Source organism: Bemisia tabaci, chromosome 1, assembly GCF_918797505.1.
Source record: "Bemisia tabaci chromosome 1, PGI_BMITA_v3".
Lineage (NCBI taxonomy): Eukaryota > Metazoa > Arthropoda > Insecta > Hemiptera > Aleyrodidae > Bemisia > Bemisia tabaci.
The window spans coordinates 53,119,231-53,137,884 of NC_092793.1; the positions used below are offsets into that span (position 1 = coordinate 53,119,231).

Sequence of the window (18,654 nt, forward strand, 5' to 3'; positions counted from 1 at the left end):
GAATTATTTGCTTTCAGTTTACTGTCAGTACGCTAACTATCATTCCGATGTTAATTTAAACTACGGAGGGGAGGGGGACTGAATATGCGTGCCTCCAAAATCATAATTTTTGAAGAAAATCCCCCTCAAAAATTCCTGCTAACTACGTCCAGACATCCATCTGACTTGCTCCTAGCACATTCTGTGTCCTATTCCTCAGCTGCCAAATTAATATCCATCACGATATTTTTCACCACAGCTTTGGATATTCGCCGCTCGTTCTCTTATGAACACTAGTTGATCCTGGAGGTTTCCATTTAACATCGCTTTAGCCATCCTCCCTGGTATGTTTCTATCCTCAACAGCTTGACCGTCTATCCATCTTGAGTGAATCGCACACTTAAGTACTCATACTCCGTGGATACCAATCTCCCCTCATCGCTGCCAAACGAACGCATTTGTTCACACCTCAATGATGATATATAGCGCGGCTTCAGAGACACCATATCACCCTCTCCATTCACAGGAACGTCACTTACGAGATGTCAGTTCCCGGAACGCCCCTCGGAATATTTTCTTAATAAAATAAAAAATCAGCCTCAGTATTTGGGGTTGTTTTTTGGCTCTATACTCTTTATCGGGTTTTGAAATGATACGACTATTCGGCCTCTGAAGCCACGCTAGGAAGTATCTTCTCACAATGAAGGCGTCTTTTTATCTTAACAAACCGCATAACTCGTTTTAACTTAGGCTGATACACCGTTGATTGGGTTTTAAAATGATGCAACTATTCAGCCTCTGAAGCCATGCTAGGAAGTGTCTTTTCACAATAAAGGCGATTCTTATGCATCGGCACGCTTCATTAAAGAACTATCCCAACAAATCGCATTACTCGCTGATCCTCAATGCTAAGCTGTTGATCGGGTTCGGAAATGCAACTGTTCGGCCTCCGAGGCCATGCGCCGTCTTCGAATATGCATATCGACGGTGTATAAGTCGGCAATCACATAACTCGGTTTGCGACGTCGCAGGCTTCCTGCCATACTTAATATTTTGAACGGAAAACCACTCAACGGCAATTCTTTAAAATTGCCGTGATTCTTCTTCTATGTGCGAAGAAAATTCTGCATAAACTTCAAGGAATGATGCCAATTTGGTCTCCTTTAAAAGAATAACATAGAGGCGGACGCGGAACTTTTCAGACACCGCAAACGAGTTACGTGATTGCGGACTTCAGGGCCAGATTTACCTACTTGCCGCCCATGGGCCGCCTGTATTTTTCCGCCCCCCTCTCATTCGTTTTGAAATACCAATAAAAACCATTAAGTAAACGTGCCAGCGGGGGAGGGGTGGATAAGACTCGTTTACTCGTGTTAGACACATTTTTTGGGAAAGCCCTGAAACACTACTATCAAAAGTTCACGGAACTTTGCGCGAGAGTTATATGTAAGTTCAGTAAACCTATCTCTGTGTGGACAAGGCCTTCCATTTATAAGAAATGAACGAACAAATTATGAAAGAACAACCATAAATGTAGTTTAATGCTTTTAACTTCCGCCGCCGCGCAGACTGCATTGTGTTTGGCACAATGCGTGAAGTATTCCGACAGTTTTGTAGGCGCTATGCGTTTCACGCCGACCGCTGCTGCATGCACTGTGTTTGACGCAATGCGTGAAGTATTCACGCAGTCTTGTAGGCGCTAAGCGTTTCACGCTGACCGCACTGTCTTTGGCGCAATGCGTGAAGTATTCATGCATTCATGTAGGCGCTATCCGTTTCACACTGACCGCAGTGACCGCACTGTGTTTGATGCAATGCGTGAAGTATTCGTGCAGTCTTGTAGGCGCTAATATGTGTTACATGCCGACCGCCGCGCCTAGAGTCCCTTTATACCCAGAGTAACGACAACTCGATTATCAGCTGACTGGCAGCCGACCTTGGCTGGCCATGGAGGCCGAAACTAGTGCACTCAAACGAACGATATTGGGGGATAAGGATCAGGAATCCTGCGATGTCTGTCACACAGAAACAACAACATCAACAAATTGATCAATTAAAAAGAAAATGAGATTGGTTTGTGAATAATTTCTTAATCTATTTTCATTTTGGACCGATGGCAATAACAATTTACTCTTGATAAACCACAATTAGGTAATATTTTCATTATTCTTGTTCACATACGAGGTACCGCCATCTTGGTGCACTAGTTTCGGCCTCCATGAGCGAGAACCAATCAGAATTGGATTTTTTTTTAGGCCACTTTCAGCCCAATCCTGGCCCAACCAAAAGTGAGTTGTCGTAACTCTGGGTATAAAGGGACTCTAGCCGCGCCGAGGGCTTCTCCTTTTCATCTCAAGTCCTCGTCATCATTTCTCTCTGAGTCGCGCCGTTCCAGGCCAAATTGCGTGTTTGATTTCTCTCTTAACTCGATTAATGAAAGGTGCTGTCTCTTGTATCTCTAAAAGACGACAAAATTAGAAATTCCTATACTCTCAGGAAATGAGAGATTTTGTCGCCTTTTCTCATTTGTAGGTAATTTTTTTTTCAAACTTCGATTTTTTTTTAAAAAATTGCAAAATTTGCCGCCCCCTAGATTTGCCGCCATGGGCCGCGGCCCATGTGGCCACCCCATTAATCCGGCCCTGGCGGGCTTACGCCGTACATATGCCTCTTTTAAGGAAGGGGCGTCAACTCATATCGGCGCCCTCGCCTTGCTCTTTTCGAAGAGAGATACGAAACGCCTCGCCATCAAAGGCGCCTCTTTGTTTAAAATTAAGCTCGGAAGGGTGATGTTAGGCGCCTGTTGCCCTCCTATCAATGCCTTTTCATCTTCATCCCAATTTTCCTGCTCCACTCTCCCCTCTCTCCCTCCCTTTTCCTCTCTTTCTGTAGGTATCCTCCATATCGACGGTGAAACTACCAGACCACATATCTCGGTTTGCGTCGTTATAGACGACCTGTCATACGTTAGTTTAAAATGGAAAACTACTCAGCGTCAACTCTTGAGAACTTCCGTGTTTTCTCTACTATGTGCAGCGAGGAAAATTCTGTGAACATTTCAAGAAACCAATATTGATATGTTCCCCCTCAAAAAAATAAAATGGGAGCAGACATTTTTAAACACCGCTATACCGAGATACGTGGTTTTCGCCGTCGATACTTATCTATGCCTCCAGCATGACGATTATTGAAATTTTAGAGCAGCCCGATTAAACATAGAAATGCGATGTATTGCATAGTTATGATATGGCTTTGTTCTTGTCGTGTCGATATAGTTTTAATAATCGGGCCGCTGCAACAACGAGAAATTTTTTGGCTCTTCGAAAAAGCCGACTCGACTAGACTAGTGAGGAAAAAATGCTGCGTTAATTTTCACTCCTTGCGCAGATTTCCCGCCGCGCGCCCCTCGATAAGTGCAAAAGCCGTTCATCAGCGTTGAGCGCGGTTAGTACGCGATTGATGGAGCTCTCGTTAGTCAGAGGGCGGGAGAAATTGAAATTTGATTAAATATTTCAAGAATTTCCACGAGTCTCGTGAAACACGAACTGCGATTATGCCTGCATACAAAATATGGACAGTCCTTTTCGGCAGGAGAAGTCACACCAACGAAACGTGCGCAGCTCGAAGCAGCAGAAGAGGCGGGAACCCGTCGCCAATCAGAGACGACTTTGGCCTCGCTCTGTAAGTAGGGATTGCCATCAGGGCTTCCATGACAAAGGTGACCTCTGTTTACTCCGTCATTTCTTATCAGTGAAATGCGTAACCTACAATGTTTTGTCCGCAAAAAATCAATTTCTGACATTTCCTTCAAATCGTTTTTCTTGTCTCTCTTGGAGTCATGAACTTTCTGCAATTATTTAGGGAGCAAGTCTGCTTCATTATCCCATTCATATATTTTTGCAGTTTTAGAATCCCGTAAATTAACAAAATATATTTTAGATAGTCCTTACTTCAGGTAGAATCGTGATTTATTAATGTTTTACTCCCAGTTAAAAGTGTTTTGCAACTCGTGGATTCGGAAATTCAAATGATTGTGCGTGCATTTCATCAATCATATTCTACCCTTGTGTGATAAGTACCCTCTAATTTCTGGTCTTCCATTTCATTGATTTTTTTACTTCAAATCAAATCGTCAAACTTATCAACCAGCATGGTACGAAGAGACTATGAAATAAAATTCTTCAATTATGCTCCGGGTAACGTTGTCAATCATTCGCTGATACTAATCAAAGGCTTCATCGTATGTAATAGTAACATAGATGGTGAGGATGAGCCCTCAACAGATGATGTAAATGGGAATGTGGAAGATGCAATTCCTGATACCATTGAAGTTTCTGTCGGAGAAGCTGACACCTCTTCCTCTAAATGGGATGTTGTCAACTTAAAATACAAGTGTCTAGTCAATTTAAGCTTCGGCAAAAATGTATTATCCTTTAGATTTGCTGAAACCATTACCACTTTAGTCCTATCCTATGTTCCTCGTGATACTCTATTCCGTGTAACGCCAGTGTACATTATCTGTGATGAGGATGATGGAAGATTCCAAAGTCCTGAAGGCTGTGATAACTCAATTGAAAGTGCTTGCAATCGTATTAATCTTGGATGTAAGCTGATACAATGCCTGGTCTCGAACAAGTTGTTTGAGAAAGGATTTGGGCACAAAACATTCCAGCTAGAAAGTGATTTCACCCACAACAGCACCAATTGCCTAGTCTTTTACAGCAAACTGCCTGTGTGCTCTGCTAGGACCATGAAGCCAGAAGACTTGTGGGAGTACTTTGGCCGCGAAATTATGACTTCCATCCATGGTAATCAAGATTGCAAATTTCTGGCATTTTTGTCTTGCACCATTTGGGATGGAACAACGGTTAAAGCCCATGCTGCCCTTGGTGGAGGAGGTTTAGCGTTGTTTGGGAGTGCCTGTTTGCATACTTGGCCCGACTCCTTTGATAAAATCATTCCATGTTTCCTGAACTCAACGAAAATCAACAAATCTCTTCTGATGGATGATAGTTGCCATAGGTAAGAATCTTTTCCTCTCTCTTTTTTTTCTACCGACTTACCTAATACATTTTAAACTTTGCATGTGTCACTTTTTAAATGAATTTTTCAGTGCCATAGCAAATCGGGTTACCTACTTATGATTGTTTTACCAAAGAGCCAAATGTACGGTGTACATCATAGCATATTTTCATGTTCTCTTCATTATTTGTGAATACTCTCAATAAAATTGAAGCGCGCTCTATGCCCTAAACAGTATTTTGTAATTTTTTAACTGTAAGTAATACCATTAACCACTAGAATGTTGACCGTTTCTTTCTGGAATAATTTATTTATTACCTATCTTATTTTTTGTTGTATTGATTTATTTAATATTTCTAAACTTGAAAATTACCAATACCAATGGAGTTGCTATAGGATATGCTGTCACTGGCATAACATGCACAATTTCTAACTTTGAATTTACTCTGTTTCAGGGGAACCTACGGTGGTTGCTTCAGCACAACCTTAGGAGCTGTATGCCATGAATTGGGTCATACATTTGATCTGGGACACACCAAGCACGGTCTAATGGGTAGAGGTTTCGACCACATTGATCTCGTCTTTACAATGAAATGTACCAAGAGCACTGAGCGCTGCTCAAAGAATGTGAGGAATATCAACAAAATTGGATCCACACATCATGCCGTTGTGACATTTATTCAAGACATCAATGTATCATGCAATATTAACTCTCTCCAGAAACCTAGGAATCCAACCCTGTCTCAAACACCGATCACATCCCTGAACAGAAATTCTCATGCACTGCAAGATGACCAGAACTCAGATGACAAAACATTTTGGTCAGCTAGCTGTGCCACAATTCTTGCTTTTCACAAGTGAGCTTGAATCTCATTAATTTTCCATTTTTCCAAAACTGAAAAAAATTATAGCTTTCGCTGACTCAAAAATTTGAAACTCGTTGACTATGAAGTTGAGGGAAGCATATTTTTCCTATCAACAACTGGGTCACCAACCATCCATTCCTGACAGAGGATTCTTATTCTTTTTGTGTCAATGGTGTCCCTCTGGGAGTGAAAAAGAGAGGAAAATAGTTGAAGATTCATGATAATTAATTGGTTAAATGCCAAAAATTAATGAATTGAGTTAGACAGTGAATTTCATTCCAAGCACCCAAAATAACATGTTGTAAGTATAACAAACTAAGTATAGAATAATAGCTATTATTTATTCTTTATCATTCTATGGGCTAAGTACCACCAGAGTAGTGCGTATATGCTACAGCAGTTGTCAGAAATAAAAGTGTGAATAATTCGAAATCAACCCATTGACACCTAGCCCATAATGACAAGACCGGTAAGTGAACAACCTAATAATCAAGGTGTCCTAATAAGTCGCAGTTTTATAAACGATTCATTGTGGCTCACAGTGAGCACATCTCTTAGCAAATGAATTTCCAGGATACAACATTTTTTGTATCTTTCTTCTTTTTTCTTAAAGTTCATTTTATCTCTGTTTTTAGGTGGTTCAATAACTTTGACAGGAACCTCAATCAAGAAGATGTCATTTTGAAGTTTGATAGGACCAGGTATGTAGAAACTGATTGTTTCGATTTTACTGCAGGCAGAGATAAATAACTTGCAAAAAAAAACTCAGGGCGAAGAGTTACAGTCTATGCCAAGAAAGGTGGCAGCTGAGAGAGTTGGGTGAGCAGCTTGGTCTATATTTTAAGGGCTCATTAACTTGAGCAACCCTCAGTTGTATGAGAGCCAATTTTCTTGTTTAAACAATTCCCTAAGCTAGTCAATGATTCTGCTTTTCAGCAGACACTTTTTGTGGCAAATACACCACCTAGTCAAAATCAAGCAATTTTTTCAGTAGAGCAGGTGACAGCAGCTCAAATGCAGAATCATTTTTGTCAAATATTTTGTAGACTGTTCCTCCAAACAGTGCAACTTTGATGGATTTTCGTAGTCAATGCTCGATGTGAAAAATTTTCAGATGTTACTTATGTCGAAGTAAACACGAGCAATCCAATCTTTCAATATTGTAGCAATATAATATGCTCTCCTAAACTGCTAGCTAAGGAAAAACACTGAATGAAATGTCATCAAATGTTAAATTCTCACTCAGAATATACTTATTTTAGAAGAAAATTACAAATATTTTTCCTTGAAATTTTCAGACACTTTAGATAAACTATGAATAAGATTTTAAATATTAGAAGAAAAACATGTATCTGTTAGCGGCAAAACCCGATTCCAGGCAAAACTAGTTTTGCCCAGGCAAATTTAGTTCTGCCAGAAATGAACTGGCAAAACTAGATCTGCCTAGTCAAAACCTGCTTTGCCTGATTTGTAAAGGCCAAACTAGCCGACCGTAGGCGGAACTAGTTTTGCCCGCTGATGTTGAGGCAAAACTATTGAGGTCTGTCAAAACTAGTTCCGCCTACTTGGCCACACAAGGTTGCTGGTGCTACTGGAGTTTATTGTAACACTTTTTACCAGTAAAGGACTTCTTGGTGTAATGCAATGTTGACAGGCTGATACAGAATTTTTCCTGAGCACAGCAGTATATTTTACATTAATGTTAACCATCTTAAAGTATTTTTCTTGCTGGCAATAAGTGATGAATGCAGTAGCTGATATGCTGATGTCTCACTGTGAAATTTTAGACCTGTGCTGAGTGAAGATGGGCTCAGAAAAACCCTTTTTCAGAGTTCTGCTTGATTAAACTTTAATTTTAAAATTGGCCAAACAATGATTTTTACAAGTTGTCTCAATCTAGGTACCTCTCATAGTTTCATAGAGATGTAAAATAGGTAACATTAGTGTCTAGAAAACCCTCATATTGAAACTGTTAAGCCTTTTTGCAAGTGGAGGAAGCACAAAACTTTTGAACTCGAGAAACTTAACAGTACACTAATCTTCTTTTTTTGTAAAACTTTTTTTTCACAAGAAAATGAGAGATTAAAGACAGAAATACCCACCTATCAGGTATGTTTCTCCTGTCATAGTTTAAGTGAGTATTTCTAATGATTGTGTTTTCTTATTATTCCAGAAATGCTGTTATCTCAAACCGAGGCATTAAAGTAATTGAGCTGCGGAAAGAAAACGGAGATGTACTGCATTCATGGCAGTTTCCAGAGAATCTTGCAAAAAAGAAATTGTTTTTGGTGCCTGTACAGCATCTAAATGTTGCAGAAACAATTGTAGTTGAAGACGCTTTTGGTAATCTGTTAAAGCAAAGGCTTAGTAGTCTGGTTTGAACTTCCCTCATTATATCTTGCATTATTTAGTATGTATTCAAGCTCTATTCGCTTTTTGGTACATGGTTTGTGCAGCTTTGAAAAGTGCTCAAAAAATGCTTGGTTTTGACATTTTTTTTCAAGGGCTATAAAGAGCTTGAATTTTTATCTTTACTAATTGTCAGTATTAAATTGTCTGTTGTAATAATTGACAATGCATTTTGACGCCAAATAGACCATTTAGAAGTGCATCCCTCCTGTAAAAGAAAGCATTATCTACCTCTAAAGTGAACTAAAATTTTATGACTTGGACTTCTGATGCAGGAAGAAAACTGAGCATTGAGGAAAAAATAACAATGAAGGTGATAAAATGTGCTGGAATATTCCAGAGGCGTAGAATCTTCCAAGCTTCCACATTTTCATGCGCCCACCTACTGACTCTTTAAAGAATGTCTCACCAATATAAAAAAGATGACTTTCTTCTTTTCCCTTTGATTTTTGCCCCTTAAAAATTCGTCTACCTTCCAAAGTTTGGGGCCTTTCCCAACTTTCACATGTTTGCTGATGAATGTGATCAAGCATTTTCTGCACCCCTGGAAAATTGCAAAAAATGCTTGACTGAATAGTCTTAAAGTTGCACAAACTATGGATCAAAATGGTCACTCTCGTTTGCCTTAAAACTTATCTTTTGATTCCTAGATCATTCCAAATAGGATAATATGCAAACCTCTGTCTGCTGTTAGTTCCAAATTGAAAGAAAAGCTCATAGGATATTGATACAAGTTGAGGACTAGTTCTTTATGTGCCTTGTTAAAGGGTCAAATAGGAAATTCCTTTGAAAATTTTGGAACTTTGGTTCTCCCAAGATGCAGTTGTCTGAAAAAAAACGATAAATTGTGGTATGTGCAAGGAACAGGTTTTCCAAAATTTATCTCAATGATAGAAATAATTGTGATTGGAGTGTTATTTCCTCACTGCTGATCATGATTTATTCACTGTCAGATCTCATAAAACAGTATTTTCATTTTATTCCTTTCTTTATTTTTATATTTATATGTTTTTCATTCAATTTTTCTCTCTTTGTGTTAAGCTAGCCAGGGAAGAAACAAGCGGAAACAAGCAGTGGCCAGATTTCTTTACATATATTCTTAATCTGAATGCATTTTGCTTTTGAAATTCCATCTTCAGTAGGTACTTAAATGATTAGATGTTTCTTGTTAAAAATCTCTAACTCATTTATTCCTTTCATTGCACTTAATGAGCGAATATGTATATATCTGACTTGATTTGCACTGCTAGGTAGGTAATCGGTTCACTTCCAGTGAGTGCTAAAATTTTAATGTTGCTTAAAAAAAATCACAAACGGTTACTGAGTCATGTGCTAATGTCATTCTAATACCTCTTCTGAGAAATTGAAAAATCCAACCATGTACCTTCTCAAAAACTCACATGCCCAGGGCTTAATCGGTTTGATTTACGATTAGTTTGGTTTTTGGAATTATAATTAATTTATATTTTTAAATTTGAATTTAGTCTCCTCCTCCCTCCGAAAAAACTGCAGGCTCACTCTGTCTATATAGTATTTTCGAGCAGTAAAATATTAAGAATCAGTGAAAGTAGGATCCATAACAGGAAAACTTGCTATAAATGAAGGAAATCCTTTTTAATCTTCAGTGTTAGGCTTTCTAATTTTACTTCATGATTCCCATTACGCCTAAGGTGCAGACTTCTCCTGCAGAAATCCTATGAGTTCAAACAACTTTGTATCATTAGAGATTCCTCTCTCAGTCCTTAATTAGAGATGGTCAGCTATTGATTTAACTGGAACTTCCATTTTAGAGTTGATCAAATCGTAGATTATCAGGCAACAAGCAGGATCCTGTCCATCAGGATTTATTGTTGCTTGATACATAGTTGTTCTATTACCAAAACATTCCCTCTAGCCAGATGGCCTTAAAATACTTGCATTATAGTGAATCAAATATTTTTTCATTTTCTTGGTATTGCTTCCTTTTAAAAATTTTACGTGTTTAGATTTGTAAAGTAGCCAATGAGGATAGATTTTGTATCCACTCACATTGCAGGATTGCTTTGATCTTTAAAGTACTGATTGAATGTCAATGAATGTGGCAAAATTTAAATGCAATCTCTGTTGTGGTTAAAAAAAAGATCTGGGTATGAATTACAGTGATTTCATTCCTTTCTATATAAAATTCGTTTTTATAACCAAGTGTGTGCATTTATTGTAGCTGTTAATTGGATATCGTACCAATCGCTTAAGGAAATCTACCTATGCTCAAATTGTTCATGATATGAATCAAATTTTTTCCTTATAAAGGACACATGCACGAGAATCAATCAAAACACTGTAATTCACGTAGCATGCTATGGAGATCATAAGTGAAAAATACAAATCTGATCAATAACTCTCAGGATCAACATCTCATTAAGAATGTAAAGATGTTTTACTAAGCCAAAACTTTAAACTTGTCATTGCATTGAATTTGAAATTTTTCTCAATGATTATCTTAATTATCAGCCTCAGTTTGTCAGCTTGGTTTTGCTTTGAAGTTAATGTAGACTGCTCTGTGTTCTAAGTCAATTTTCTTTTCTCTTCTAATTGAGTCTCAAAAATTATGGATGAAAAAAAGGGAAAAGAAAATACATTAAGAACCTCCCATCAAGATAAAACCGTCTTATGGAATAATAGATCCAAAGCAAATGAAAGTGATGCATCAGGTACATAATTTTAGCTGAAGTTCTATTGTCATATAATCCATGTAGATTTATTAATATTAAGTAATCCTTACCTCTTCAAACTGTAAAATAATTTTCGTAGGGTAGAACAAAATTTTGAGCAAAAAAGAGATTAATTTTCTTCAGTAATCCAATTCCTGTTGTAAATTGAATTTGGATTTTTGAAATTTTGCCATTGATTTGTTTTGAAAACTATAGAATAGAAAAAACTATAGAATAGAACTCGAGTCTGTCCAAAAGTTGCCAGCCAAAATTTGCGTTAGGTGTTTCATTGACGCCTCCAAAATTTTTCTTGTCTTCTAAGTCTCTCAAGAATACTGCGATATACGTTAAATATTATTTTTAAGGATGGCTTTTTCAAATATTATTCTTGAAGTTTGGAAGAAAGATTTTCTTCTCTGAGAAAGGTAGTACTTTAAGTTTAGGTAGTCTCAGTTATATGTTTATAGTGCCGAAAAAAATCAAATTTAGAGGAATAGAAATAGAGAGTCAGAATGACATGCTCTGCATTTTAATTTAAAGGTCAGAGAAGGTCTTTCAATTCCTGAACAGCTGTACATAAATAATATTACACTGATCACTGGAAGCAATCTTTCATCGCTGTTTTTATTTTAAATTAGCTGTTCAAACCTCACCAGGACTTAGATTTTACATCAACTTAATTGATTTATCCTCACTTAAACCTTCAAAAAAAAGTGAATAGTTTGATTGTGGTGCCTTGTTTTTAGAATATCACCAATTTTTCTGAGGTATACTGGGAGACATTTTTTCTCCATGTGTTGCAATTCAAGTCCTTGTCCTCGTTAATTTTCTCATAAAGTGAAGCTGTCTTATACAAATAGCATAATCTGTATTTTTGCTATGCTGCGCTTCATTCATTCATAGTGCTATTTTTAAACAAATCCACCCTGTTACTTTGTAAACTTGTTGTAACCAACAATAAGGAGGAAGTTTCAAGAGAAATCACTCAGTCTATGCTGTCCCAAAATATCTTCTAAGTCTCTTCATAGTTCCTCATTATCAATCAGTAAGTAGCACAGAGGTAAAACTCTGAAATTGACTCAAGGGAGAAGAAAATTGAAAAAAACAATAAACTTACTTGAAATAGCTATATAACTCTTTGCGTCAAAAGCCAGTCGTATGTTCAGGATTTTTTTGCATTCAGAAAAAAGTCTAGGTCTAATTTTTTCAGGGATTTATATTTTTTCAGTTTTTTACTCAACCTCTGACTTAAATGTTGGAGGCTATAGAGAATGTCTTGTCCATCAGTCAAAAGTACAAAAGGCAGGAGTAGACTTAGAAAAATAATCATTCTATAGTGTTTTAAAACCTCTAGAGGCGTTAATTTCTTCTAGTGGTCATTTTTACAATAATTGCATAATATGCAATACTCACGTTTGATGAAACTAGTTTATCAACCAAATAGTATTTTTGGTTTTTCACTAATGCTCTAGTCGTGTTCATTAAGTTTGTTCAGTGTCCAGTAATTGGTAGTTGTTTAATTACTGTACTCTTTAATCACTGTACCTCATATAAAGTATTAAATCATGAAAACTGGAAGTACTTTGTCTACTTATTCAAGTGTGAAACTGTTTATGAAAAGCAGCATAAAATACATAAATGAACTCTCTTACAGTTTCTACATGCACAAGTAATCTGTGACCTTTCTTGCATCGAGGTGCTACATATTTGGATATTTGACTTGTATCAGTAGTTTAATTTTTAAACAAATCAGGTCAGGGTTTTTGTAAAATCGATTTTTGCCTATTTCTTTGGGTAGTTATTAAACCAAAAATCATAGTAAGCTCCATGAATTTGAAAAATAACCTCAATATCCAGGAGATCCTAAACATATATATTTTTCTTGTTCATATCATTGTTGTTTTGTTAGCAAAACCGGTTAAGAGACAGCTCTCAGAGTAAAGAAAAATAATATGTTGAATCAGTAACAAGTATTGTGTTGTGAAGTATCCTTCTAAACGATGAAGGCGTTGTAAAAAAAATCAAGGAATCAAAATGAGTATCAAACGGATGAATATTTACGTTCAAATGACTTCAAAACTAGTGAGAAAAGATCAGATGCTTGTGAAAAACATTTTGTAGGAGGTTGAAATGAACTGAATGTTAAGAAAGAAACTAGGTCATTTTTCAAAGAAAATACGTTATGTATGATTCTAAGTTCAACAAGGAGGCACCTACATTACATCCCTCTGCCACAAAATGAAAGCCCACGAATAATGTTTTGTCGTCCAAATACAGATCTAAAGCGAGGATGATAAAATGACACTTTGCGGTTGAGTTTATTGACCGATTGGTCAAATCAATTACAATATTTTCTCGAACACTTTTAGTAGACTGTATACGGTTTTAACATTTTGAAATTGACAAAAAAATATTTGTAATATCATTACACATAGGTGTTAGGGTTTATAATGGGTCGGAGGACCTTTGTAAATTCATTTTCTGAAATTACGGAGTAAACTAGGTAAGCTTCTAGAAATTTTATCAGATTTTTCAGAACCCTTGTTGAAAGTGCCAAAAATAGAACCCGTTTGAAGTGATATTTTTGGCAGCTCTAATCAGAAAAACTCTACTTTAACCATGCTAGAACCCCATACAACTGGTTCAGTGAATGAAAATACTAATTGAAAATGATTGGACCAAATAAATCTGTGAGGATCAGCAATCAGCATCAATATTTCAGTGACTGGTTTAACAATATTCCTCAGGAAAATATTACTATGGCAATGTCTTCATCATCACTGCAATAGATATGGAGTTTCACAAAGAAATAATGACAATAATATTATTCAAATATTCAAACAATCTTTAATATTAAAAGAAAAAAAAAATTAGGAGGAAATGCATATAATCATCGGTCCATTTTTATGGTTTTACAATAAGCTTTGAATCCCACTAAATTTTTCCTCTCAACTTTTACAGTCATACCTGCCAAATAAGAGCACAGTAGAAACACATTATGCGGTAATAAACTTTCCGATGATGTAGGAGCAACTGTAGTTTTGACTGCAGGCTCAAGTTCCCGATTTGTTACTTTTTACATGTTCGTAAGCTTTCTTACTTAGACATAGATAAGAATTGTACGATAGTTGAACTGAAATACACAAACGTTGATCAAAAGAGATTATGACCACGGGAATAAACCAAACCAGCCATGTGGCTTGTCACAACTAAACACAATTTCTTTTGGCTTGTACTCATCCTTGGGAGGCTCGATGTATTTGATTGGTGGTGGTGGTTTAATTTTTAGTCCAAATCGACCCCCTTTCCTTTGCCATAGACCCGACCTTGGACGGTTACCTGCTTCCCTCCATCCTATGGTGCCTAAATCTGTAGAGGCATGGTCTAGGTTTGATACGCGCCCTGGAAAACCAAACGAACATTCAGAACAATATTTTAATGATGAAAGACTGCTTAGAAGACACTTTGCACATAGGCAGGGGTATCCCCAGAATGAGGTGTTGCCTTCAACTTAAGCCATATCCAAAATAAATAAAAAAATCAGCTTTTTATCCTGATAAATGAGAAGCACAAGTCAAATGCACTGCTTAAAATAGTGACATAATAACACAGAATTCCACCAGGAATTTATTTCTCGATAAATTTCAAGTTCAGTGTCTAAATTTTTTGTAGCTTTTCAAAAATTATTTTCAGTCAATTTAACTTAAGTCTTAAATTCCATACAGCTCCTAGAAATTTGAGGTATTTGAATTGCCTTCTGCAATGTTCATAACGTAACCACTACTTAAATTTTTTTTTACTTGTATACTTACTTCAAATCGTCTTTTTCTTATTTTATTTTTGACCATGTGCAGCAGAGGTAATTACTTTTTTCAAATAATATGAATGAAAAAAAGAAAAAGAATGAAATTTTTGCTATTTAAAATGATAAATAACATCAAAACGCTGAGCCTTTAAGAAATGGTTGGATTTTCAAAGTTTCCATACAGGCTCTCAAACTTTATTGCCGCACGATTGCGTCTGTTCAGAACCTACATGAAGGCTCTGTGATTTTGGTTATCTCCACTTAAATGCGCAAATGTAATAGCAATTGCTGATCATGGCTTTGTGAAATTGTTCAGCGGCAAATAATACTTTGAGTTGCAAGGTCTCTAGAGCACTACAAAGCTTAAGTATTAGATTTTATTCTACTGAAGGAGCCTCAATTTTGTTGTGGATTAACGGAGGTTGGCAGTATTACGTTCGATCGCCAAAATTTGCATTGTGTTAGATCACACCAGAAATTCAGTGTCTATTAAGATTCTTCAAGAAAAATTTACAAACTCTCTTAACTCTTTGACTCCTGAGTTAGATTTTCACCCTGTGCTCCCCCAGTCTAAGTAAGGAATGGCAAAAATGACTATTTTTAGTTTCCTGGCCCTTCTTCGCCTGTTTTTCAACCAAACAGCCTGAAATTAGCGTGCCTTGTCCTTAAGTATGGACGAGTGAAGATCAGTCGCCAAAAGTTAATTACTTGTGCCCAATTTCTTTTGGAATAAATAACACCGAAAATGAAGATTTTTGAGGTTCCAAGACAAGAATACTTGTCCGTATGGCCTCAGTGCGGATTTGCGATGTTGAGTATTCTTGTCCGTAGGAGGCAAAGGGATAACCATTTTAAATAATTCTTCTTGTAACAAAACGTAAGTAGTGCGTAAGTGCTTCTTGCGTCTTGTCTGGTCTGAACTACTCACACAAAACACACTGACAACTACACTTACAAAATGGCTGCTCTTTCAGACTTTTCTCCTACTTTTGATTATCATGCATTCTTGGAGTTGTTGGTTGCATTGCTTTGTTGGTTGCAATTTTCATATTTCATTCTGACAATCTAGATTTTTAGACGCCCAAAACATTGGAAGGAACACATTTTTCATGAATGCTTACCCACAGTTGCCATGCAATGAGGATCCAAAGAAAGTTCATGTTTGGAGGGTAACTGCACAATCACTCTATCCCCGATTTTACGGGTGATGGTGGCAAATGATCCTGCAGCTTTACAGAAAGCGGCTCCTTTTTCAGGATACATTTCTACATTGTGTATGATGGTGCCTAGGGTTAAAGCTCCTATTGGGTAAGCATCGCCTTCCTCCGCAGCAACTGTAAACATTACCATTAAAGATGAATTACTGGCGAAGTCAAAAAGTGAAATGAAGTGGTATGTGTTTTGTCTCACTTTCTTAAAGTTCTTGAGAACAAAAGGTGAGTTTCTTTAAAAAATTACAAACATAAGGTGCCCCATAAAAATGGAAACCAGATAATTAAAAACATTTTTGAGAGAATCATTACACCAATTTAAAGACAGATTGTGGGAGGTTTTAGAGCAAAGCATTAGCTTCCTAACACATCCTTATTTGGACAAAAATTTGCTATGATACCTACTTATAACCCTCTTTTATAAGTGTATATATATGTACATGAAATGAGGGACCTTCAGACGCCCTGGGGAGCCCCTACAAAATTAATGCCCAAAATGGAATGGCACTACAAACCAGGTTGTACGAAAACTGCTGTGGTTATTTTCTTGATTTTTTATTTTGACGGTGTTCGGTAGGTACATTAAACTCAAGGTGGGAGGATTGGCTAAGAATTTCTATAACAACATACTTAATTTGAAAAATTAAGACTGATGGTCACTGAAAAATTACTCCAGTTATCTTATGCTTTCCTTGAAAAAGGATGTAGAAAAATTTAAGTGCAAAAATAGAAAAAAATAAAATTAAATGAAGTAGCTTTTATGACAGAACCTGGAATTCTGGGAATAAACATTGAAGTTTTGAGGAGATCACCAGCTTTCATGTTTGCAGAGGCCACAATGTATTTCAGTCTACCTTCGACACCAACAAGAGCAATATCTGCTGTTCTGATTCCAGATTTTATGATTTTAAGAACCTTTTCAATGGTTGGAGGGCTGTCATCTTTGGGTCCTACGCGGTACCAATCAATCCAATGATACTTATGTTTGATTCCTCCACCAAGCCCTTTCACAACAACTCGACCTGCACAAAAAGGGATTAGCAATAAATATAGGTAAACTTTTTTTCAATCAACTATAGTAATCATCTATCTAATTTACACTGCAATTTTTTTCATCATTTTCCATTTTTGGCTGTACTTATACTTATGAAGTGGAACAGCACAGAGGAGGTTTGCATGATTCCAAGCAAAATCCTGCTGTCACGATGAATTTTGAAATTTTTTAGGTTGAGAATGATTTATACAACTCCTAAGCAGGAGCAATCGGTCATTAGGCTAAAAAACCAAAATCTGCCAATATTTTTGACTTAATTGATGCGATACGACAAACATCAATTTGATCACACCAAGAACCGTGGACGAATCACCTTCATTGCACGGTAACGATGGAAAGCTTCTGTAAGAAATTCTTTAAATTAATCAAATGATTTTTTTGAGGCAAAAGGCATAGGAAATGTAATAAGTATGAGCTTAATCCTAATAAAATCAGTCAATGATGTAAGATATTTATAAAAACAAGTCAGCAAAATCTCTGTCACCTGTAATATTTAACTCCCAGTAATTTGTCATTGAGAATGGCTTAAAATTGCTCTTGAGACGTCCCACTTTTCAAAAATTTTAAAATTGTCTGGGGGAGGCCCCCCAGATCCCCCTCTGCAACTGGGGGAGTCTCCCCAGACCCCCCTTAGCCCAAGTTCTATATCCTGTTGTGTTCCCCCCCCCCTTACCGAAAATTCCTAATTCTGCCCATGTTCAGACATCCTACTGATATTTTTTTCTTCCTACACCTACAACCTACATCATTGAGAAATGAACAAATCATCACCTTCCAGCAAAAGTATCACAAGGGCCATGCGACATTTTTCCGCTGCCATTTTATTTTTTTACAGAGAAATTGTTCAACAGAGTTGTCCGAACATTTCACTGATTTTTTTTTACACTGCTAATACCAGTGAAATTTTCAAATAGATTCAACCAAAAATTTCTCTGCAACAAAATGAAATGGCAGCAGAGGTTTGGAAATGTTGCATGGCACTCGTGATACTTTGGCCGGAAGGTGACGAAATAAGAATCTTGATTCAAGTTACATACCTGTTTCTGGATCTCTTCCTCCTAGATTAGTATACGGTATAGGTTTGACAGTATACTTTTCAGGGAAGTGAACCTCTCTTTTGTAATACCTTGACTTCTTCAAACGATGTCTATCATCAAGATCTAAATGGATGTGATTCCAGTTGCGGACGCAAGTGACTACAATTTTGTTAAAGTTTAAAATCTGAGGCAGCTGAACGTGATTATTGTAGATTTTAGGCTGCAACAACCTTAATGTTTGGGCGACCGGATTCATTTTAGAGCACTGATCTTGTAACTCAGTGCAAAGGATTAATGAAAATTGCAATGACACATGAACTTCCCGAGTGTAAAAGGGGACACAGGACTTCACTCAACAGTCAGCTGTTAATTATATAGTTATACCCTCATCTGAATTAACCGAAGTTGAGCACTAGAAGGATTACATATGTAATAGAAAATTTTCGACATTAAATAACTAGTTTATAATCAATCGCGATTGCTGGGCATAATGGTGCACTAATTTGAGGTTAAAATTTTAAGACAACAACTTTGTCTCTGGTGTGGAACATATGTTGCCAAATTTGGCAAAATTTTAATTG

The 18,654-nt window shown here is 36.9% G+C and overlaps 2 protein-coding genes across 2 annotated transcripts; one reads left to right on the forward strand and one right to left on the reverse strand.

Moving 5' to 3' along the window:
- Window positions 1-3,711: 3,711 nt before the first annotated feature.
- Window positions 3,712-12,019, forward strand: LOC109044771 (uncharacterized). The gene is made up of 4 exons (XM_019062683.2): window positions 3,712-5,001; window positions 5,457-5,858; window positions 6,503-6,568; window positions 8,041-12,019. The coding sequence occupies exons 1-4, from the start codon at window positions 4,130-4,132 to the stop codon at window positions 8,246-8,248; spliced, it is 1,548 nt and encodes a 515-aa protein (XP_018918228.2). The 5' UTR covers window positions 3,712-4,129; the 3' UTR covers window positions 8,249-12,019.
- A 1,771-nt stretch (window positions 12,020-13,790) lies between these two features.
- Window positions 13,791-18,582, reverse strand: mRpL2 (mitochondrial ribosomal protein L2). Its single transcript, XM_019062684.2, has 4 exons — window positions 18,074-18,582; window positions 16,753-17,004; window positions 15,893-16,105; window positions 13,791-14,368 (listed from the first exon to the last, which is right to left on the reverse strand). The coding sequence occupies exons 1-4, from the start codon at window positions 18,327-18,329 to the stop codon at window positions 14,130-14,132; spliced, it is 960 nt and encodes a 319-aa protein (XP_018918229.2). The 5' UTR covers window positions 18,330-18,582; the 3' UTR covers window positions 13,791-14,129.
- Window positions 18,583-18,654: the final 72 nt, after the last annotated feature.